The sequence below is a fragment of the Pinus tabuliformis genome, chromosome Q, assembly GCF_031772625.1.
Source record: "Pinus tabuliformis cultivar Carrire ecotype Pingquan chromosome Q, CPIR1, whole genome shotgun sequence".
In the NCBI taxonomy this organism is placed as follows: Eukaryota; Viridiplantae; Streptophyta; class Pinopsida; order Pinales; family Pinaceae; genus Pinus; species Pinus tabuliformis.
Window position 1 is genome coordinate 955,185,194 of NC_142296.1, and position 21,881 is coordinate 955,207,074.

The 21,881-nt window shown below is 41.8% G+C and overlaps 1 protein-coding gene across 1 annotated transcript in view; it reads left to right on the forward strand.

Annotated features, from left to right (window-relative positions):
* Nucleotides 1-21,881, forward strand: part of LOC149222652 (uncharacterized) — a 404,075-nt gene that overhangs the window by 333,547 nt on the left and 48,647 nt on the right. Inside the window, exons 7-8 of the mRNA XM_089385540.1 lie at nt 11,192-11,370; nt 11,506-11,743. Coding sequence (XP_089241666.1) covers nt 11,192-11,370; nt 11,506-11,743 — 417 coding nt within the window. The remainder of the gene's footprint in view (nt 1-11,191; nt 11,371-11,505; nt 11,744-21,881) is intronic.

The following is a 21,881-nucleotide window of genomic DNA, read 5'->3' on the forward strand; positions in this document are numbered from 1 at the left end:
TAGTCCAGTATTGGAGGAGATTTATTGTTAATTTCTCTGTTATTGCAGCACCTTTGCACACATTGACAAGTGTGAAACAAGTCTTCCAATGGGGAGGAAGACAACAGAAGTCCTTCGAAACATTGAAGGAAAAAATTAGCACCGCACCAGTCTTAGCCTTACCCGATCTCCAACAGCCATTTGAGATTGAAACTGATGCCAGCGGTTATGCCATGGGAGCTGTACTGATGCAGCAAAAGAAGCCAATTTGTTACCATTCTAAGAAGTTTTCTCAAGCTGTGATAAACTATCCCACCTATGACAAGGAGCTTTATGCCTTGGTGCAGAGTGTGAAAAAGTGGAAACACTACCTGATCGGCAAGGAGACCATCATCCATACAGATCATCAGCCCTTGCAGTACCTTCAATCACAAACCAAGTTGCAGCAATCTCGTCATTTCAAGTGTGAAAAAGTGGAAACACTACCTGATCGGCTAGGAGACCATCATCCATACAGATCATCAGCCCTTGCAGTACCTTCAATCACAAACCAAGTTGCAGCGATCTCGTCATTTCAAGTGGATTGGCTTTCTTCAACTGTTTCATCTGGTAATAAAGTATAAGAAGGGCACTAGCAATAAAGTGGTCGATATGCTATCTCGCCCTCCTATTTTTGCGTCTGTTATTTTGCATAATGCTTCGTTATTTTTTGAAAGTTATGCTAAACAATATGCTAACGATGATTACTTTAAGGAGGTTTATGCAAAACTAACCCATGGTTCACAGGTGGACAACTATCACTTGCAAGGGAAATTGTTGTATCACCTTGGTAAATTGTGTATTCCCACAGGAGAAAGAGTGCATGTAATTCGAGAGGCCCACACCTCTCTTGTGTCTGGACACTTTGGTGTTGAAAAGACTTTATGTCATGTACAAAGATTTTGTTTTTGGCCTCATATGAAAAACATTGTGACTCGCTATGTAAAGGGTTGTGTGATGTGTTCTGTTTCAAAGCCCTCTAATAGAAAACTTGGGCTCTACACACCACTCCCTATTCCAAGTCGTCCATGGGAAAGTGTGTCAATGGACTTTGTAGGAGGTTTACCTTTGTCTAGGAAGGGTCACGACTATTTGTATGTCATCGTTGACCGTTTCAGCAAAATGTGTATTCTTATGCCTTGTAAAAAGCAGATTACTGTAGAGCAGACTGCTTCTCTTTTCTTTCAGCATGTTTGGGTCCACTTTGGATTACCCACATCAATTGTGTCGGATTGAGACTCTCGTTTCCTCGGAGAGTTTTGGACCAGTTTATGGAGGATGATGGACACCAAACTGAAAAGAAGCACGACATTTCACCCGCAGACCGATGAACAGATAGAGGTTGTTAACCATACCATGGTACACTTATTACGAGGCTATTGTGGGAAACATCCCAAGTTATGGGATGAACATCTCCCGTATATATAGCATTCCTACAACCGAGCAGTGCATTCATCGACGTAGCGTTCACCATTTGAGACATGTTTTGGTTACCTGCCAAAGGATCCTTTTGATATGGTCTTTGGAAGGGAGGATGGCTCCAGTGGATGTAATGATAGGGACAAAGCTCAGTAGTTCATTCAGCAAATACAATTGATTCACCAAGTAGTGCAAGAGCAGTTGGAGAAAAGTCAAGCCCGTTACAAGGCTCGACATGATAAACACCGAGTTGACCATCAATTCCAAGTGGGCAACAAGGTGTGGTTCCACATCAGCAAAGACAGGATGAAGGGAGAAGGAAAGAAGTTGCAGCCAATCTAGTATGGACCATTCACCATATTGGAGAAGATTGGGAACAATGCCTTTCATCTTGACTTGCCGGTATATATGCAGATGTACTCAGTAGTGAATGTGGAGAACCTGAAGCTGTATGAACCACCTTTGATCATGGACACTGATGAGGTGGGCATAGTTCCTACAGTCGATGATTTTGCACCAGAATATCTCGATGAGTTTCCCGAAGACATCATCCTCGACAGAAGAACCAGGACTTCACGGCGAGGAGATGTAGAATACCTTCGAGTTGGATTCAAGGAAATGCACCCCAAGAAGGCTACATGGCTGGAGAAAGAGGAAGTGAGGGCACAGTTCCCTCACTTGCCAATTGACTAATGAAAAGCTTCTGGCAGTCCAAAAGCTCCTCAATGGGGAGGATTGATCCAGGTGGATTTTCAGGTACAATGGCATGGAAAAACTCAGAAATAAAAGTGATCGGAATAAAGTCAACTCAGGATCAGAGCGTAGATCTAGTCATCCTAATTCCAACAGCGCGAACGACACTTCAATCTGAGTCTGGATGATGAAGTTATCACACAGGGAAGGTTGCCTTGATCCTTAAGAAAATGAGGATTTTTCCTTTGAAAATGGATTTAAGCCTTAAAGGCCAAATCGCAATCAAAGGATTTGTGGAGGTGGACTTAAGAGAGGGCAGTGGAACCCCCAATCGCCGATCTCCAATCAAATCGGGTCGACAGACCGGAGGCAACTGGATTGGAGGTCTTACACACACACACACACACACACACACACACACATATATATATATATATATATATATATATATCGGCGGTGGCAGGGTGCGATCGGCGATAACCTAAGTCACATGACACGAGGACACGTAAATACAAGTATTCAAAACGAAACGCAACGACCTGGAAACAGGACACGGGGGACACGTTATATATATATATATATATATATATATATATATATATATATATATATATATATATATATATATATATAGGAAACCGGATTCGTCCTAAACCCCCTGCGAATCCCGAATCCGGCGAATCCGACACGATTCGGTCCGGATTCGTGTCCAAATCACAGGACACGTCGTGTCCGAGGGCGTGTCGCGATTTTCAGGGGCGTGTCGCGATTTTAGGACACGTGTCCGGTTTCCAGGACTCGCTAAGCTCAGCGCGGGTATGAAAAGGGCGTGTTTGCTCATTAATATTTTCATTTGGTAAGTGATTTGTGCTGTTGCAGCAAGGAGTAGAGCATTTTGGCAGCTTCATAATCAAGTCTAGGCCCTAGTATTGATATGCTATTCATGGTAATGTTAAATTCTTAAAGTAAAAGTGACATTCTCCTTAATCTTCATTTTCATCCTTTTACTTAAATTTTTAACATTACCATGAAATGACTCAGGATGTTTGAGAGTGGTTCCGGCCTCATTGGATTTCATATGGAGAAAGTAGAATTTTAGATTTCATTCAAAATCCAGCAGACTTATCAGTTTTTCAGGATTTTAGGATTGGGGGATTGCAATGTTTCCATTGAATTTTGTCATGTATTAGGGTATGGAACTCGTATTTAATCAAGAGCACCAAACCAAGAGCTTCTGAATATGTCGCTCCCGCTCCCATTTTCGCTCCCGCTCCCCGCTTTCGCTCCCGCTCCCAAGTAACACTGTTCCTGATGATATGGGTCTGGACACCATTGTTGAGTTGGCATTGGCCAACATGGATCTCAATGATCCAGTGCTAGAGCCTGTTAGATTTGATGACTTAGAGGGGTCAGCCTCCATACCAGCAGATGCAAAGGCGACTATGGATACAGGGGAGGAGGAGGATGTAGAGGAGAGCAGTGGGGACCATGATGATGGGGACAGTGATGCTGATTCTGATGCTGATTGATGCCTTGAGGCTTGTATACCTATAGTTGTTTTATATTTTCTATTTCTATTTGCCATTGGCATTGCACCAACACTACCTATGTAACACATTTTGATTTGATGACTTAATGAGAAAACTACAGTTGTCAGTGTGTTTATCTTACTATCTTGTAGTTGTAAGTTGTCTTTCAGTTATGAATTATGAATCATGATTTAAATTTTTAATAGATTTATCATTTATGTGAGCAGTACCACTGACATTTATTTGAATTTTGTATGTACTATGCATGCTAATAGCTATAGATGAAGATCTATGTTTGAAATCAATAAATTTGTATCATTAATTAAAATTTGTGTAAGAAATATGATAATATCTAATTTTTATTATATAATATATATATATATATATATATATATATATATATATATATATTTTAATAAAATAATATATAACGTGTCCTGTTCCGGGGGTCAGCGTGTCCCGAATCCGACACCACGAATCCCGAATCCTACGTGTCCCGAATCCCCATGTCAGGTGACTTAGCTGGCATATATATATATACCGAAATATAGTGTTTTATCCATATTAATTTGTGAAGTGAAATATTATTTGTTGTTTTCTGATGCAAATTAATATTTCATATCAACCCCAAGGCTGAAAGTTCATAGGAATCAGATCTAGGAAACATCTAGTAAGAGATGAAATTTTGGTTTTGCATTAATTTCCATAGACTGAAATTTCAACGGGATAGAGGTGAATTAACTTTCCCAAGGCCATTTTGTTTCTTCCTGAGAACATTGTTGATGTAATGGGTAATAAGAAAAACCCAAGATAGAGCTAAATCAGCCCAACGCTTGGGTGTCATTTCTGTTACAAGTTAGAATGAAGGTTTTTTTTTTGTTTGTAAATCAGGTTATAGCTATGCTGCACTTTTAAAATAAAAGCTCCCAACTATTGCTGTTGCATTTATTGTGTTGATTTGCATCATGGGTGTTCAATGAGATTCGTTGGATCTAGTTTAAATGGCCAATAAATCTACTTCCTGGAGTTTGCAGTTATGGGAAAATGCTTATAAACAACACTCCCTTAGTTGGCAAATCCATTTTCCCTGAGTTGTTTATCATGCAGAATTAAATAATGGTGCTTGTGGTTGAAAATATCACTTCTATGGCTAAAATCTATTGAATCCCCATGTTGTTTTGGCCTGTTGGTCACTCCCAAGCCTTTTTTAGTTTTTTGAAGCTATCACGATGCATCTTCTTGAACCTGCCTTTGCATTCCAAGACGATATCCGATTCGTTGAGTGTGTGGACCCCAAGACCTGAGAGTTGGCCTGAATGTCTAAAGCAGTGTCGGAGGATTTCCTAAATCCTGACATTTGTCCTTGTTAGAGTAGGTACATCTCAGGGGACAATAGTTGGCATGTGACTTGTTAGTACCCTGAGGCATTCACTGGGGGTGGTTGAGGTATTAGGTTTTCTGTGGAAGTTGGGCCTTATTTACCTATGATTCAGGCAGCTAGGCTTTAAATTACATTTTTTTGTGGGGTACGTATTCAACCTGTCAAAAAACGTTAGGGCCACGTTTTCTACCAACGAAATACGCGTTTTCCAAATGCAGGACACGAAGAAAACCAGCGAATGCGTTTTCCATTTTCCAGGACACGATAAAAACCGTATTCGACACGTAATAGGGCTGTTTCCGTGTCCAATACGTAAAATATGGGACACGGGACCCTGGAGGATGTGTCCTGTGACTTAGGCGATAACATGATCAGCGGAATCATTATCGGACACCCGGGGCGATATATGAGGGAACACTGATGCGATTAGCCGATGCTGATATCGGTGATTGGCGATCGGCAGTCGACATTTCCCCGGTTACAGGATCTTCGAGACAGCGATACACCGATTTGCGACCTTAGGTCAGACCCGATATGGAATATATGCCCGATTTCACTAGTTTTGAAGTCCGAGTAAATGGTTATGGGGTGGATTTTTAGTGTTTTTCAGGATTTTAAGGCCTGATCGCCTCAACTATAAAAAGGCCATTTTAAGAGGCAGTTACACCCGCCAATATTTCCACTCTACCAACCTCTGTTATGAACCAGGCAAGCCCCGATTTAAATGGGATCCTTTCGAAAATCCATTATAAAACACAATCGACGGAAAGAGCGTAGGGAGGAGGCATTTTTGTTGCAGCACGCTGTTTACCTCTCCATCATTAGGCATCCATTTCATAGCCATCTTGCAGATTAGAGGTATAAGCCTCTTGTGGACAGTTGATGATTGTAATTCTCTTTTCTTTCATGCCATTTAATGAGAAAGGCCTCCCCATTGTTGAGCTGGGCCCGGAGAAGTAGTCTGAATTGGACGAACTCCGTTATCAAGCCTTGGTGTCTTCTTTTGTGCCCTTTATGTGTTTACTTTTTCTTTTCTTATGTGCACATTTTTGTGTTAAGCTACAATTTTACATGTGATTCTTTTCTATACATCTATAAGTGAAAACATCTTAGATCAATGTTGGAGCATGATTGCTGCTAGTCTCTGCACTGACCCTCTAAATATACTGCGTTGTTGCTGACCTCTGCTTTGTGCCATCTGCATTGCTGCCAACTTTGCTTTGCATTGTTTAGTCTCTAGCACTCCTAGCCACTGCAACTCTCTCTCCAACACTCCTCAGAACGATCCGGCACTAGTCCATCCTGCTACTCCTGTTTTGAGCTCCCATAGCAAGGTATTGATCTGAGAGGTGGACTCCTCAAGGATCCTACCCATCTGTAGCTCTTTTGAACTACAATTCCAAATCAGCCCACCTCCCACCTGTCATGACGAACTCCTCCTCCTATTCGATCTTTGCGGCTGCAACCTTAGGATTGTGCTTCTCATCCTTGTCCTTTTTCTTCAAGTGACACTGGGATGCATAGTGGCCCATCTCGCCACATCTGAAACACTTCACCTTGGAGACGTCCTTCTTTCGTATCTGTTGCGCCTGCTGACCCTTCAATGCAAGAGCTGCATTGTCCTCCTCCTTAGGCTTCGACCCACTATTGTTGTTGCTTCCGTCAAGTTTGACCTTGACGAGGTATCTCCTCAGCTTCTCTTGTTTTAGAGATGCCCACTTCTCATCCCAATTTGGCAATGTTGCTCCGCCCAGGATACTATGGACAAAGACTAACCACTCATTTGAGACAAAGTTTAGGGCCAGTGTAACTAACTCTAAATTATGAAGTGTATGCCCTGCAGCTGACAACTCATCACGGGTCTCCTTCAGCTTCGTGAAGAAGGGATCCACATGCTCTCCCTTCTGCATCTGAGCAAATCTCAGCGTCTTCTCTAAGTACATCTTTCGCTGCTCGGAATATCCCTAATACAACATGGCCAAGGCATCCCATATCTCCTTAGTAGTTTCTTTGCTAGCAACGTGGCACACCACGTGATCCTTGACTCCATTAAGGATCATCCTCTTGGCCTTCGCCATCTCAACCTTGTACTTCTTTAGCGGATCTGCATCCACAGTTTCATCCACCACACTGTCGATGTACATCTTAAGGGAATGCTCATCTAGAAGGAAAGACATTCTAGCCTTCCAGACGACGTAGTTGGATGCTCCGTCCAACCTGTCCTGATCCCTCAAGCCACTAGTTGCCATATCCTCCGAAAACTGTCGAACAACTCCCTCTTTCTCCCTAGTGTGTAGCTTCTAGGTTGGCTTACGTACTCCCTGATGGAGTTGGTAAGTCTACTGCTCCTTTGCTGCCCAGCAAATGAGAAATACTGAAATTTTCTCAACAAGAAACCACTGAGGAAGTATTCCCTCACTATGTGATCTACTTCTTTCGACGGCTTTTCTGCCCAACACTCAGATTGCAGAAAACTACGTCCCTCTAGATCTGCACTGAAACTCTGTGTGGCTCCCTCTACCTTGGAAAATTCTTGATCTGGCAGTCTTACCTCTCTGTCAACTCACTCAGAGAGAGACAACCTCGAAAATATAGCCCTCCTGGCTAGAACTGTGCAATCCCTCAGGGGATTCGAACTGCTGCTTGCTACAACAAGTTGGCCCTTGCTTCAGTGCTAGATTTGCTCTTCCTGTTTCACATCAACAGCGCTGATACCATGTGAAAATTCCTAGATCTAACAATCTCTAGAACCCTACTGCAACCAGTTGAATCTACTTCACCTAGATTGTAAATTACATTACAAACTTATTTCAGATTTCTTCTTTAAATATTGAAGTAAATTACTGAAGCAGCCTACACCAAATTAAATATGATTCTGAAACATAGAAATTGAGCAAGGAAATACAAACACATAAGACACCGTTATTTTTGGACAAATGTCCCCAGAAAAACCCAATGCGGGAAAACGGTGCAGCAACTTTGAGGGTTTATTATTATTTAGTAGTAATATCTGAATACATCTCTAAATACTTCACTGGGTTATTCAATTACAGAGAGAAATACTGGCAGAAAGAATTGTGAGGTTACCTCACACTATCACTGGAAATCCTAACTGATCCAGCCCTTGAATGATTTCCCCCGCCTTTTATAGCTGCCTCTGCGTCAGACCAGTGTCAAGCTCTCTGGGGACTGTGTCAATCCTCTAACTGGTCGATTTGTTGCCCAGGAGATTCAATTTCAGCCTCCCAGTCTCACACCCCAGCTCCTGGCTTCTGAAACTCGAATCCCCTCTACAAATTTCGGACTCCTCACTGGCTTTTATGTTGCCTCTGCGTGGCTCTGTGTCAGCCCCTCTGGCTCAGCGCTGCCACTGTTGGATTACTCTCTGTCTCTCTCTGTCGATGATTCTCCGACTGAGAAAATCACTCTCTCTGGAAGCTATCCCTGCCCCTCTGCTGCAAGAAATCTCCTTAATCGAATTTCCTCCTGAGAACTTCTCACTTCAGAAAATCGATTTCTTGATCTCTCTTGGTGTGTTTTCCAAATGACCCTCAACCCCTTCTTATATCTTTTTGTTGGACAACCAACGGCCTAGATTAACTCCTAATGAAAGGTTCAGATCGTTTTGACTTGATTTCCATTGTTTTCTAGAATTTGCACCCATAATTAGATTAATACCCATTAATGTTTTAATTTGCCTAAGTTTAGACTTAGGAACCCCATAAAAATATTAATTATTTTAATATAATCATCTCTGGGTGGAATTTCCGAAATCAGTTTTTGGGTTCTTTGGAATGCATGTGCCCAAGCCTCCCTGCAAAATTTGAGGCCTAAAGCACATCCGATGTTACCCCAAATCAACACAAAGATGACAACCAAATCCACCTCCAAGGCTCCGGAAAAGTAGCAATCTCCTCCACAAGCGTTTCCCCAACTCTCCCGGCAAAGACAAGCTTCAATCACTGAAGCTCCACCTCCCACGTGTGCACAATATTCTGCCTCTGTACTGGCCTAGGAAGTGCGAAAGTCACACTAGATGGGAGCTCTCTCCTCCAACTCCAAGACTCACCAAAATGGCAGCCCAACACCTATGCCTCCCTTCTGGAATTTCTCCCGGCCAAACCTCCTCTGAAAGATGCCACAATAACAACTCGGCCTCCCTTCACTACGTCCTCCAGTAATACGTCTTACCTGGAGATGATGGATGCAACTGCTAGAAATCACAACAAAACCCTCGTCTGAAAACTAAAGATGGACCTCTCTAGAGTGGCACTCGAAGTCCCCCGAAGAAAGGGTGAGCTCCCCGCTTGAGGAACTCTTGCTAAACAACAAATGACTCAGCTAAGCAGCTCGAGCAACCAAAGATAAATTCGATATACCAATGATACTAAAATGAGGAGAGTTGCTCTATATCGATTTCGTGGAGCACTTTTCCCTCCATTTTCCCTCCATCGTGCGTCCCTCACTTAACCATTGATTTCCCACTCCATGCAAATCGAACTAGGGGATGTGTATTCTGATAGTGTGGGTGGACCCCATGTATACTTAACCACATCAAAATAACTTCTACTAAGTCTAACCTCCTAATAAAATCGAATGGGCCCCATCACCTCCAAAATTGGCCCCAAAATGTAATAGTTAATTCTGTTCCAAATTAATTTAGGAAGGGACATTACAAAATAATTAATTAAGTAAAAAAAACACTGTAGAGCAACTTCCTTAATAACCAAGTCCCAAGGGGCTAAGCCTTTTGCATAAGTTTATCATTCTCATAACATTTTTACAATTCCTCCATGTGGTATAGAAATTACATAGAGAAAGAAGAGAGAAGAAGAAAGGGAAAAATTGCCCTGTAGGAGTTCTAGACTTGAAACTTTGATTAGTGCCTTGTCCAACTTTGATGGTTCTCTTCCTTTCTTGGTTAGGTACATTTGGCAGGGAACACATGGTTTGCATGTTATACTTGCCTGTTTTGTAAGTGTCTTGAGGTGTACCTTTGGAATAGCCCTCTTTTAATTTTTACATATTGAAGAAGATCCACATGGTTAGTTAGAGCTTGTTAATAGCCTATCTATGCTTGTTCATCATATTAGAATTTAGAACCCTTTTGTTCATTATTCTCGACTCCACAACCCAATTGGATAGGCATTGGTATTGTTAAATTCCATCAACCATTTATTTCAAAAGGAAATATTAAAACAAACATTTCTAGGGTTCTCCCTCGTGCCAGAAAAGAATGAGTCTAAAGTGAGACGACTGTAGTGACATTGTGCAACTTCTGAAGTGCCCCTAGGTTTTCACTTTGTTAAAGGACTTTGTAACATTTGAACTGCAGATTTGGGAGGTAACAGGAGTCATTAATACAATATGCTAGATATATTTTAACTTCCGTTTTGTAGTTAGATGATTTGACTCCACCAATTATTGACATATGATACTAACAATAATGTTTGGTAACTGGTTGCTTAACACTTATTGTGACTCTTATTACAAACACTACAGTTATTTATTTTTGTGTTGCTTTAACAACAGATCACATTTATTAAAAATTTAAAGGATGGTAGCTAAATTGCAAAACAGATAAAAGGTTAGAAAATTTTCAGGAAAACAAAGATATCCATGTTTTCATTGCTGAAGGACCATAAGTGATTACAAAAGCTTATTTTTAGGGATCACTAAATTCTGAAGTTTATCTTCTTGACAAATAAAAGGTGTCATCTAGGTGGGGTGTGTTCAGAGCTAACTAAAGGGATATCATTCTTTCATTGATTATGAGAATCTTCATCCCAGCAGGGCTTTCAAAGCTCCCATCATATTATCGTTGGGTGGATATTTCGTTACAGAGTTTGAAAGGCCCTGTCTTCTTGATGGCTGAGACTTTTATTCTAGGGTTGATTTTAGTATAATCGACTCATTTTGTTTCTATCCAAGTTGTTTCTTCATGTGTGATTCTGCAGCAACGATTCCAACTATGAGAAAACAATGTTGTACCAGTTCATTAGACATTACCTTTTGGCTTCTCTTATACTTACATTGAAATTTTGTAATTGAAAACTGTTTAAGGAAATGTATTTTATGCAAAAAAATGTCATATGTCAATAACTTACATTCTTATGACATCTAACATTATTTCAAATAACTCTGATATCAGGTCACAGATGACTTGGCAAAGATTTCTGAAGATTATGTTTTTGTGCTTCCTCCTTACTTTGCACTCATTCTTAAGGCATTTTCGGTGCTTGAGGGTATTGGATTAGAGGCAGATCCAGATTATGCAATAGTAAATGGCTGTTATCCTTACTTGTCCAAGCGGCTTATAACAGATGACAGGTATGCTGTAATCCTTGCCTGATCCATAGATCTTCTCACTGAAACTCTAACAAAGATAAAAGATGATTTCTATCTTCTGTATATCCATTTAACCTTATGATTCAGCAATAACCTAATCAATGTTTAGTGTTTTAGTTTGAGGACTCGTGCTGCTCTCAAGTACTTCTTATATGGAGAAAGTGACCGACTTGATGTAAAAAGGGTGGAAGATATTCTGGATGGATTTGAGAATTTCAAAAAATTGACTATGGTACCAACCACTTCTGATGACCCTGGAAAATCATTACCTCCTGTTGATCCAGCAGCCAAAGAAGTTCTTTTACTACTCTTTTCTCCTAATGGTAGTTTTCTTCAGGATCTGCTCCTCACAGAGGTACACAAATCAACTTGTTAATTGTTATCAGATACAGAAACTATTTTCTCTGAAAACTGTTTTGTTGAAACTGATCATTAATTAATTTGTTGTAATAAAATAACACAAATATCATTTAGAAGAAGAAAAAAAATGGTCATCTCAGGAATTCCTAAAGTGACAACTATGTGACCAGTCAGAGTGTACCTCTCTAAAGATAAGATTCTAAACATGTGTGTGCACTTTCAGATTTTAGGAATAAAAGGGCTTATCATGAATAGTCAGCAGATTTTCTTCAGTGATTTGACACATATATAGAAACTAAGAGGACAGATTTGCTGCTATAACAAATCCTCTGTTAATAAGTAATCTTCCAATCTGTTATACGTTGGGGATTGTGCCCTAAGAGCTGGAAACATAGTTCCATTGAAGTATAATTGTTCAGTGTTCGTTTTCTTGGGCTGTCTTGTGTATTTGGTTGGACAGAAGTGAAATATATACCATTGTAACTTATATTTCAGATTCATCCCAAATGCTGAAAGTTCACAAGAAACAGATCTGAGGAACCTCAAGGTTGAGATGAAATCTTTGAATTTGCATTGAGCAACCATTCTCGAAATTTTCACATGCATATGCCTTGGGGTTGTTCCCTTGCCTATGTGTACCAATCAGTTCCTCTTTCTAAATTGTGTGTCTTTTTATTTTAATCTTCTATATTTAAAAACCCTATCTTGCAAGTACACACTCTTGGTGTCAAATATTAATCTAACTTTCCTAATCCACACTCCAAGCTCTTGGGCTTGTCTTCTCCAGTGCCTCAACAAGGATCTCTTGCTATTAGTTTGGATCCAACCTTGCAAGCTTCTTGTTTCATCTTAGAGCATATTCAAAGGGTTAATCTTATCTTGTACTTGGATGTGTCAACACTACAACCTCAAGGGTGTCTCCAACATAACAAGGGAAAACTTGAAAAGGAGGTCGCAAACCCTTCTGAGGGCACTTTGGGTTATCATTCATTGATATATCATTTATGTGTTAAGATGATCTGAAATGAAAGAAAACTTAGATCGTCCTCTGACAATTTGCAAGCTTGTTAAACTTGCATCTTTAAATGTAAAATTAGTTTCACAACCTCTTCAAAGATGATGAGTTAAGTTTTCACATGAACTTAAAAGTGAAACAATTCATATGCAACTCAATATGATAAACATGAAGAGAAGAAACCAGCAAGTGATAACGGAGTTCACCCCTCCTGGGCTACGTCTCTGGGCCCTGCTCCAATGGCTAGGCTGCTTTATTGATTTCAGCAGCAAATGAGCACATTACAACTTGTTGACTCTGGAGTGGCTTGTTTCTCCTACAAAGAATTCTCACTCAAAAATATGACTCCCTACAGCAAGTCATGATTGTCAACAGAAAAAGGACTCTCTCACAATAGGTCCTTGTACTCCACCTGAAATCAAAAAACATAAGCATACAACTACTTCACAATGAAGTGTTGAAAAGAGCTTCTCTCATAAGAACATTGAGAAAAGACTGAAAATAGTTGCTCTACTGAAGTAACAATTGTTGCAGATGAAATTGGAAGTCTGGAAAACCTCTAACTAGGCTCTTTCCATGCTCAAATATGCCTCCATATTGCTTCAAAACTCTCTTTGCCTCTAGCACTAAAGGACTTGAATCTACAAAAATTCCATCATACAATGCTCAAATAATAAATCTTAGGCTGCCATTGAATTCAGGACACTCAAAGACCCCTATCTAGGCTCTTCTTGAACTCAAAAAGGTTAAAAACTGAGCAAAATATATTTCTTGGAGCCAAGTTCTGTTATCTATCCTATAAATTGGCAAAACCTACTAATTGTTCTACGAATTTCGCCTTTACAAAGTCCGTCAAGCGACAATTTTGCCTGGGACTGGCGGGATTCTTACCGCAAAAGGTACAATTTTTCGCCTCTTTAAAATGCGCCATAATCCCTAAGCATCAGGTCAGGGTCACGTGGGCGCAATATGGTTGGGGATCGAAGAAAACTGTCTGCCACCACCGGCTAAGCCCTCCTCTTTAGTCGATATGGTCATGTGTGTGTCAATATGGCCGAGGGTCGGGGCTAACTACCCTATAATGTTCCAAACTAGGAAAAATAGTGCTATGCAAAGCAAACAATAAAAACAACACCATAAAATTGAAACATTCAGTGCACACCCATAAAAAGTCCAGGAATAACCAACAACTGAGCCATTTTATTATAATCTGGGAGAAAAGTACAATAATGTGGAAGTGGTGCACCTGGGCTTGCCTCAATGGCAAGCGTGATCAAGCCCAGGTGGTAATATGTCAAGCCCAGATGGCACAAATAATTGCTACAATGATGCCCTGCGCTGCCCTTGTGAAACTGTGTTGTCTGCTGCAAAGATGTTGTTGGAAACCCCACCTCCGGTGCTTAGAAAATTATGGGAAATTAACCCCGGCCTCTCCACCAAATACCCAGAATAACCCATAAAGGAATTGGCCAAATGTTAACCTTGGAATTTTGGCCCAAATTCCCCTTAGCTCCTCTAGTTGCTGGTTGAGTTGGGACCCTTGCTTGACCCCTTAAATCTGCCCAGAAAAATCTATAAAATTGGGAGTGTGATCTTTGCCCAAATCCAGAAAAACCCAGAAAGGGTTTCCCTTGGTTCCAACCTTCAAAAATTGACCCTTCACAGTTTGTCCCTCCTCCAATTTCGAATTTTGTTGTTGTGACTGTTCATGTCAATCTCTGCTCTCCCAACTCCAACAATCCTCCTCAAATGGCCCTCCAAATGATCTCTGAGCACCGCAGCTCCAAACTCCCCTAGATGGTGCTACCCTAAAGAGTCTCACTCCAATGATTGCTAGTCATGGAGGAGATGACGCAGTCCTGCGTGTGATGAAGTGAGAGTTGCGTGTATGATAGCCCTCTTGTCTGTAGTTGCCCTCTATACTCCTGAAAATGATGCAAGGATGCTCCTGTCTCCCCAACTTCCTAGAGTGCCTCACACTGTGACTGCACAATCCTTGCGATGTTGTTATTTCACCTCCTGCTGGTACTCGACTTATAGCTGCTGTAACTCGTCCCCCTGCTGCTACTACGAACTGAGATGAAGAAGAACTCCCTCCTAGGGCTGGCACTTGAAGTCCACCAAAGCAAGGGTTGAAATCTCCGCTCGGAGACACTTGTGTGCTAAACAGCACAATAACCCAGCTAAGCAACTTGAGCAACTAAGATTGAGTTCAATATGTCAAAGATAAGCTATCCAAATGAGGAGAGATGCCTTCCTTATATAGATTTCGTGGAGCACTTTCCCTCGATTTCCCCCCATCGTCAGTCCCTCACCTAACCACCAATTTCCCCTCCATGCAAATCGAACTAGGGAATGCGTATTCCCCTAGTATGGGTGGCCCCCACATATACTTAACCACATCGAAATAACTTCTCCTAAGTCTAGCCTCCTAATAAAATTGAATGGGCCCCCATCACCTCCAAAATTGACCCCAAAATGTAGAAATTAATACTGCTCCAAAATAATTTAGGAAGGGACATGAAATGCCCGCCCCCGCCAGCTCCACTTCGCAGGCGGTCTCGTGGGTATCAATGTGGCTGGGGGCAGGGGCTAACCACCTGCCACTGCCGTTGGAGCCTCCATCTGTGGTCATATGGGTAATGCATGAGACCAGGGTCGGGGCCTAATCCCCGCCCCCTCCACCAAAGTTCCTTCGCCATGGTTCTATTGACTACATATGGCTTGGGGCTGGGCCAAGTGCCCTGCCCCCTTTCTCCCAACACCGAAACCATTTGACTTTAAATAAAACTGGCGGTCCATATATGTTAAGAACCAATGCGGTGGCCTGTTGGTAAGACATTATGTTGCATTGCGGGTGGTTGTAATATTCCTAATGGAAATTTTAACAGTAGATACCAAAAATGAATTTGAACAACAAAATAATCGTAAATAGACACAACCAGCAAATCAATACACAAATAGATGCCAATAAAACCACTAAGCCATTTTATTAATCCATTGAAAAGAGTACATCAACATGAAGGAATAGTGGGCCCTGAGCTTGCCAAGCAAGCAGAGAAAAACCCAAAAAAATATCTCTAACCCACTGATGAGTGCCTCTGGCAATGATGTAGATGACTCGGTGACAAGACTGTTGGAAACCTTCTATGACAAAATTGCTCTCTCCAAAACTCCAATGAAGCACTGTGAGATTTCTGAGTGAAGTCTCCTCAAGAGGGTTGGGTTTTTGTCCAACACCCACTAGCAAACCCGAGGGTTTCCGTCCTGGGGCTACTGCTGAAGTAGAAAACCAAGTTCTCAACCTCTCATACAAGAAGAGATATCAAATTCAAGATGTCCCCTAATGGCCACCTCCTCCCCTTTTTATAAATCTGATGGACCCCTCTAGAACCGCCTATTTTATTATTATTTTAATCATGGAGCATTGTTTTGTCTTTTTATTTCAATTAAAATTTTCTTTTTAATGTGGAAAAATGGTGAATTGGCCACCATACTCTCCCCGACCACTAAAAGTCACTTCTCAACATCCCATACTGTAGATCTTCTTGTTCTGGTTCCATCAAGCTATTACACTGAGGTGTTCCATCAATTAATCCTCTCGGAATGCCACTTCGAGCATAACTAATTAAGTTAGGCCCCATAATAATGCAATTTTTGTGAAAGTTGTCGAAATGCAACGGAACAAAAGGAAAATTGTGTGGGTGATGGAATATTCCAAGCGAATGCCATCGGATACCATAAAAACTCCTCAAAACTCCCTCGGAACCCCTGATGCCATAAACCTGCTCCCATGATCTGGCCATCCCATGCCCTAGAAATCCACATTGGCTATACTATGGAGGAAAATGAAAATGGGGATATGACAAATCCTCTCGCCCAAGATTGCTTGCCCTCAAGTAATCCGCACCTGTCCACTGTAGAGGCATCTGCAAACTGACACCAAGATCCCATATGAACCACTGGTCCACATCATGCCTCCAAGCAATCCAAACATCACTGGATCCCTCAATACCTAAATCACATGCCCATCTCTGCCTCAAACTACTACCAATAGACCCACCTGGATCCCAATGCCACCACGGTCAATCATCGCCCAAGTCCCATGACTCAGACTGTGCTATGTCTCCGGCTACAGTTGTTGATCCATCAAGCAAATACCAACTCATCACCTCTCTCCAATCCAACCTCTGACATAGGCGAAGGTCAACCCCACTCGACTGATGTTGGGCTAGTGTTACTGAAATACTGATGAACTGTCAGTTCACATCCCACTATCCACTGAAACAGGTAGTAACCCTCTCATCTAAGGGCTCTTGTTGTATTGTGCCTCGGACTAAGGATGATTCCCCATCAAAAGGATACCAACTCATGATCTCTCGTCAATCCATCCTATGGGGAGGATCGAATGCATAGGCATTTGTATATGTGATAAGTCCCCTATGTTGCATGTGCCTCACTCACACAACCCTGCCTAGTCAGTCAACAATATCCATCGAGAAAACCCTACCTCTCTCCCTATAATGGGTACAAGTGGCCAAATTGTGCTACAAGCCCTATCTATGTACTTCTGGAGAGGGTTGCTCCCTGAAAGTACTGTAGCTCTGCCAGCTTCCTATGCATCTACCTGCACCTCTTCAATGAGTCGGCCCAAAGATGGATGCAACTCCATCTCCAACAGCTCCTCCCTCCTTTGATTAGAAACTCCATGCTTCGATCGTCTACTATCCTCCTGCAACACTACCCTGTCAACCTCCAACAACTTTTGAGGACAAGTGTCTACAAATACTGCCACCCTGTTAGATTTTTGTACATCTATCTGCCCCTCACCAATGGTTGACCCCTAAGCTGGTTTCTCATCCTCCTCCATCACGGGCTCAATATGAACCTCCAACTGGCTCTCCCCAAAAGGCTCATCATGCATATTGTGCACATCATCGTCCTCAGCTGACTCATGCTCCACCATATGCTGCTCATGCTGAATCATCACTGGAGACTCATCATCCTAAATGGCTCTCATAGGGTCCATTGACTACTCATCATATAAATATGGCCTGGTCAACAACTCTACATGAATCATGCTCCATGGAGGCATCCTCGTATGAACTCATGGACTCGTCCAAAGAAGAATCCCCACCCTAAAAGTCAAAAGGAATCTCCACCTACTCTACCTCTTTCATCTCCCCGGTGTCACTCAAGCATGAGTGGTAAGGTACTCAACATTCTTTGCAGATGAAGCAAAGTCCCTTCCTCAGCTCATTCTTGCTACATGATCCACCAAACCGGAGCAGCTCCTCCCTAGTCAATTGTCTTCTGAGCAGCTCAATGTTTTGCTCAACCAACCTTTTAGCTAGTTCATAAGTGTTAAAATTGGAAACTAGGGCCAAACTCCATGTGGGTCATCTTATTTATGGTAGCTGATATTTTTCTTGGATTCCTCTCATCGAGAGGTGTAGGATTGATCTAAAGATCATCCAATTCCGACATGTATTCATGGAGATATGAATTTATTTGTGTTATGTGACAATTCGTCAAGGTCGGCTAGCAACCAAATTACCCCAACTTATCCTCAACATTTTATTATAAATAGAAGAGGTCTTCGAGTCATTTTGACACTCATCTCTTGTGATCTCACTCTCCACTCGTTTGGGTTTTAGTGGAAGGTGAGGTCTAAAGGATAACCCTATACACATTCCTAAAGGAGGAGACATAGCCGCACTCTTGGAGGTGCCCTAGCTGCAATCAAACGTGCCCTAGCCGAAATCAAGGAGGAGGCCTAATTAGCAGTGAAGTGCAAGCCCTAAACATTGTCAAGAGAAGGCTTTCTATATGCTGTCTAAGGGAGCTTCAACACAAATCAAAGGAGGCCCTAATTCTCTATCCTAGAGGGAGACCTAGCAGCAGTAAAGGAGGCATATTCATAGTTGAAGGATCTGATGTCCCTTCTCAAATGAATTAGTCACGGGGTGCAACTACACAATTTTGGCATCATTTTTGGCTTAGAAGGAGGACCCCACACGTAGAAACTTAAGAACTATAGGCAATTCGACTTTATTTATGGCAACTAGTGGAATGTGGGGGCCACCCACATGATTAATTCGAACTTGACCATGGTATGCGTTGGAGGGAATCGAATTAGTGGAAGGAGGGGCCCACAAGAGGCCAAGGGAACCCAAGGTGATAAAAGAAGAAAGAGCTCTCATTTTGCAACATCTTGATCATTTGACAAACAAACTTACCTTTGTACGCTCTGCTGCTTAGCGAGTCTACCGGTTGTTTAGCCATGGATCTTCCACAAGGGAGATTCAACCTCTACTTCGGGGGACTATCCGTGCCTGCCCTAGGGACGCTATTCCACAAAGATTTCAGGGGTTCCAGCATTGACATCCACTTCATCCAGCCACTTAGAGGAGGAGACTGCATATTTTCTTGACAGCCAGAAACATGCAGAAGTAGATTGAGCCAGTCGGGAGGTCCATAGCTTGCTGGGAGTTCCGGGAGCTGGAAAGGTTATTGGTTGAGGACTATTTTATTGAGTTTTGCAGCCATCCAGTCGGGGGTTACAGCAATACGAATTTCTGGGTAGAGGGATTGCGTAGAGGCCTCTGGCAGCAAACTCGTGGTGCTTAGGAGAGCAGTCATTCGGGCCAAGGATCATCCGGGGAGCAAGGAGTTAGTCATCACAGGTGACCCAGCATTCTAGGGGTGTTTTCAGGAGGATTTGCAGGTTGTTTCCTGCAAATCGAATTTGGCAGAGAGGCTCCAAGGAGGCTAAAAATCCAAAGTGAAAACCAAAGAAATTCCCTTCTGGGGTTTTCTGGGTTTTGTCCAAGGAGTCTTAGGCTAAAAGGATATAATTTTTTGGGCAGTTTTTGGGCACATTCTAGCATGTCAAAGTTTAGCAAGACAATAGGTATATTGGGATAGCGCAGTGAAGAGTGGTGCAACAACTGGGCAACCTTCAACTCAACTATTCCATCACCTGGGTTTGGTCCAGCTTGTCCTTGAGACAAGCCCAGGTGCACCATCTCATTTATATTGCACCTATGCTCTCAGATTTTATAATATATGGCTCAGCAGTTCCAGATTTACAGTGTTTTATGGGTGTATAACAATGTTTAAAAAAACGGCTGACTTGAAATCGACTCGGCCGAGTTGGTTCGAGCCAGGCCTGGAAAAATCAACCCGGCCAAGTAACCAATTCGGTCGGCCGGGTTACATACAACGGCCCGGTCACTTAAAAAAATGGGGGTTTTTGAAAAAAAAATTATTATTTGCCAAGTGTGGGGGACTCCAAAGCAACTTAGTTTTTGTTTTGTTGGTATTTGGGGTCCATTCCCCTCTCCCAAACCCTATTTAGCCCACTCAACCCCTCTCATTCTCTCACAGCCATCTCATGCATTTGAGTGAGAATTTCAGTGAGAGTTTGTGAGGAGTTGTTGAGTTTGTTTTTGGAGCAGCATTGAGGAGTTGATTTCTTGGAGCAAGCTTGAGGAGGCAGTTTGTGCTTGGAGATATTTTTTTTCACTTGTACAAATCTGTTTTTGCTTATTAAATTTTATGTGCAAATCTAGAAATCCTAAAGAGTGTTTTTTATGAAAGAAATGAACATTGAATCAATGTTTTTTTTTTCATTTTCAGATTGTTTGCTTTCATTTCCAAGTCAAAAAATGGCACCTAGAGTGAAAGATGTTGCTTGGGCATACGTTGAAATGTTGAAAGTCAAATGCATTGCAAATTTTGCCATAGGAAAATTAAGGAAGGTCCTAGGGGCATTAATAGGCTGAAACCTAAATTGCAAGAAACGCAAGGTAGGAGGTCATTTCCGTACGGAAACAGAAACAAAACCTTGAAATGCATGTGGTACAGCTATGAAACACGTTTCCAGCCGTACTGGCATGTTTCTCGATGTGGAAATGTGGCCAGTACGGCCAGAAATGCGTTTCACAGCCATACGACGCACGTTTCCACTTGTAGCTTGTGTTTTTTTTACTTTTTTATTTGTTTTCTAATTTATTATTAGGTTTTCCTAATGACTTCTAGATGCTTCTAGATGCCTGTCTAAAGTTATAAAAGTGAACTTTGTCTCATTCTCTCATCACACTATTCAGCAAGTCGTTTGTCTTGGAGACTGACGATTTTAGCAAAGGAGAAGAGAGGAAGAAAGCAGTTGCTTCAGCTAGGGTGTTTTGAACAGTGAGCAAAGTAGATTTCAGCAGCAAGAGCAAGAGATTTTAGTAGCAAGAGAAAGAGATTTCAGCAGTAGATTTGGAGCGCAGAATTTCCGCCTCCATCTATGACATTCTTGGCTTTTTGGCTCAGCTACAACCATATTTCTCTTCTCTGTTCTGGCATTTTGGGGTAGCTTCAGCTACAGAAAATTAATTTGGGTAAGCAACATTCATTTTGTTAGTTTTTTCCTACTATTTCTTCAATTTTTCTAGGGTTTATGCTGCCAAAAATATGAAAAACGTTTTTTATTTACATATTTGTTTTTTTAATTTATTTTTGCAGCAATGGCTTCCAACCGAAGTGCAGTTGCAAGTTCAAGCCCTAGGGCCAACCCAAGGGCTGAATATTATCCTCTTTGGAGGCATGTGACGAAGCTTCAAAGATGTGCAGGTGGTGGCTCATGGGAATGACGATGCAATCTTTGCAATAATTCCTACAAGGGCTCCTACCCAAGAGTGAAGGCACATCTTTTGCATGGAGGAGGACAGGGGATTGCAGGTTGCACAAAAACAATAGATTCATTGGCAAGGAGGGAATATCAAAGAGAGTAAGATGAGGCGGATGGTACTAAGAGAAGGCATGATGACCTTACTCAAGCTACTCCTCAAGCTCCATCTAACATTGAGCCAAGGATTGTAGTTGAAGCAAGAAAGAGGAGAGTCGGTCCCACTCAACAACATGAACAACCAGCGCCCAAAAATACCAGAGGGGCATCCCCTTCAGTTCAAGATAGCAGAATTGTTAAATTGGTGAATGTGCAAGCAAGAGAAGAAACTGATTCCAAAGTGGCTAGGTGCATTTATGCATGTGGTATCCCATTCATTGTTGTTCACTCTCCTTATTGGAAAGATATGATAAGGGCAATTAACAAAGCTCCTCAAGAGTA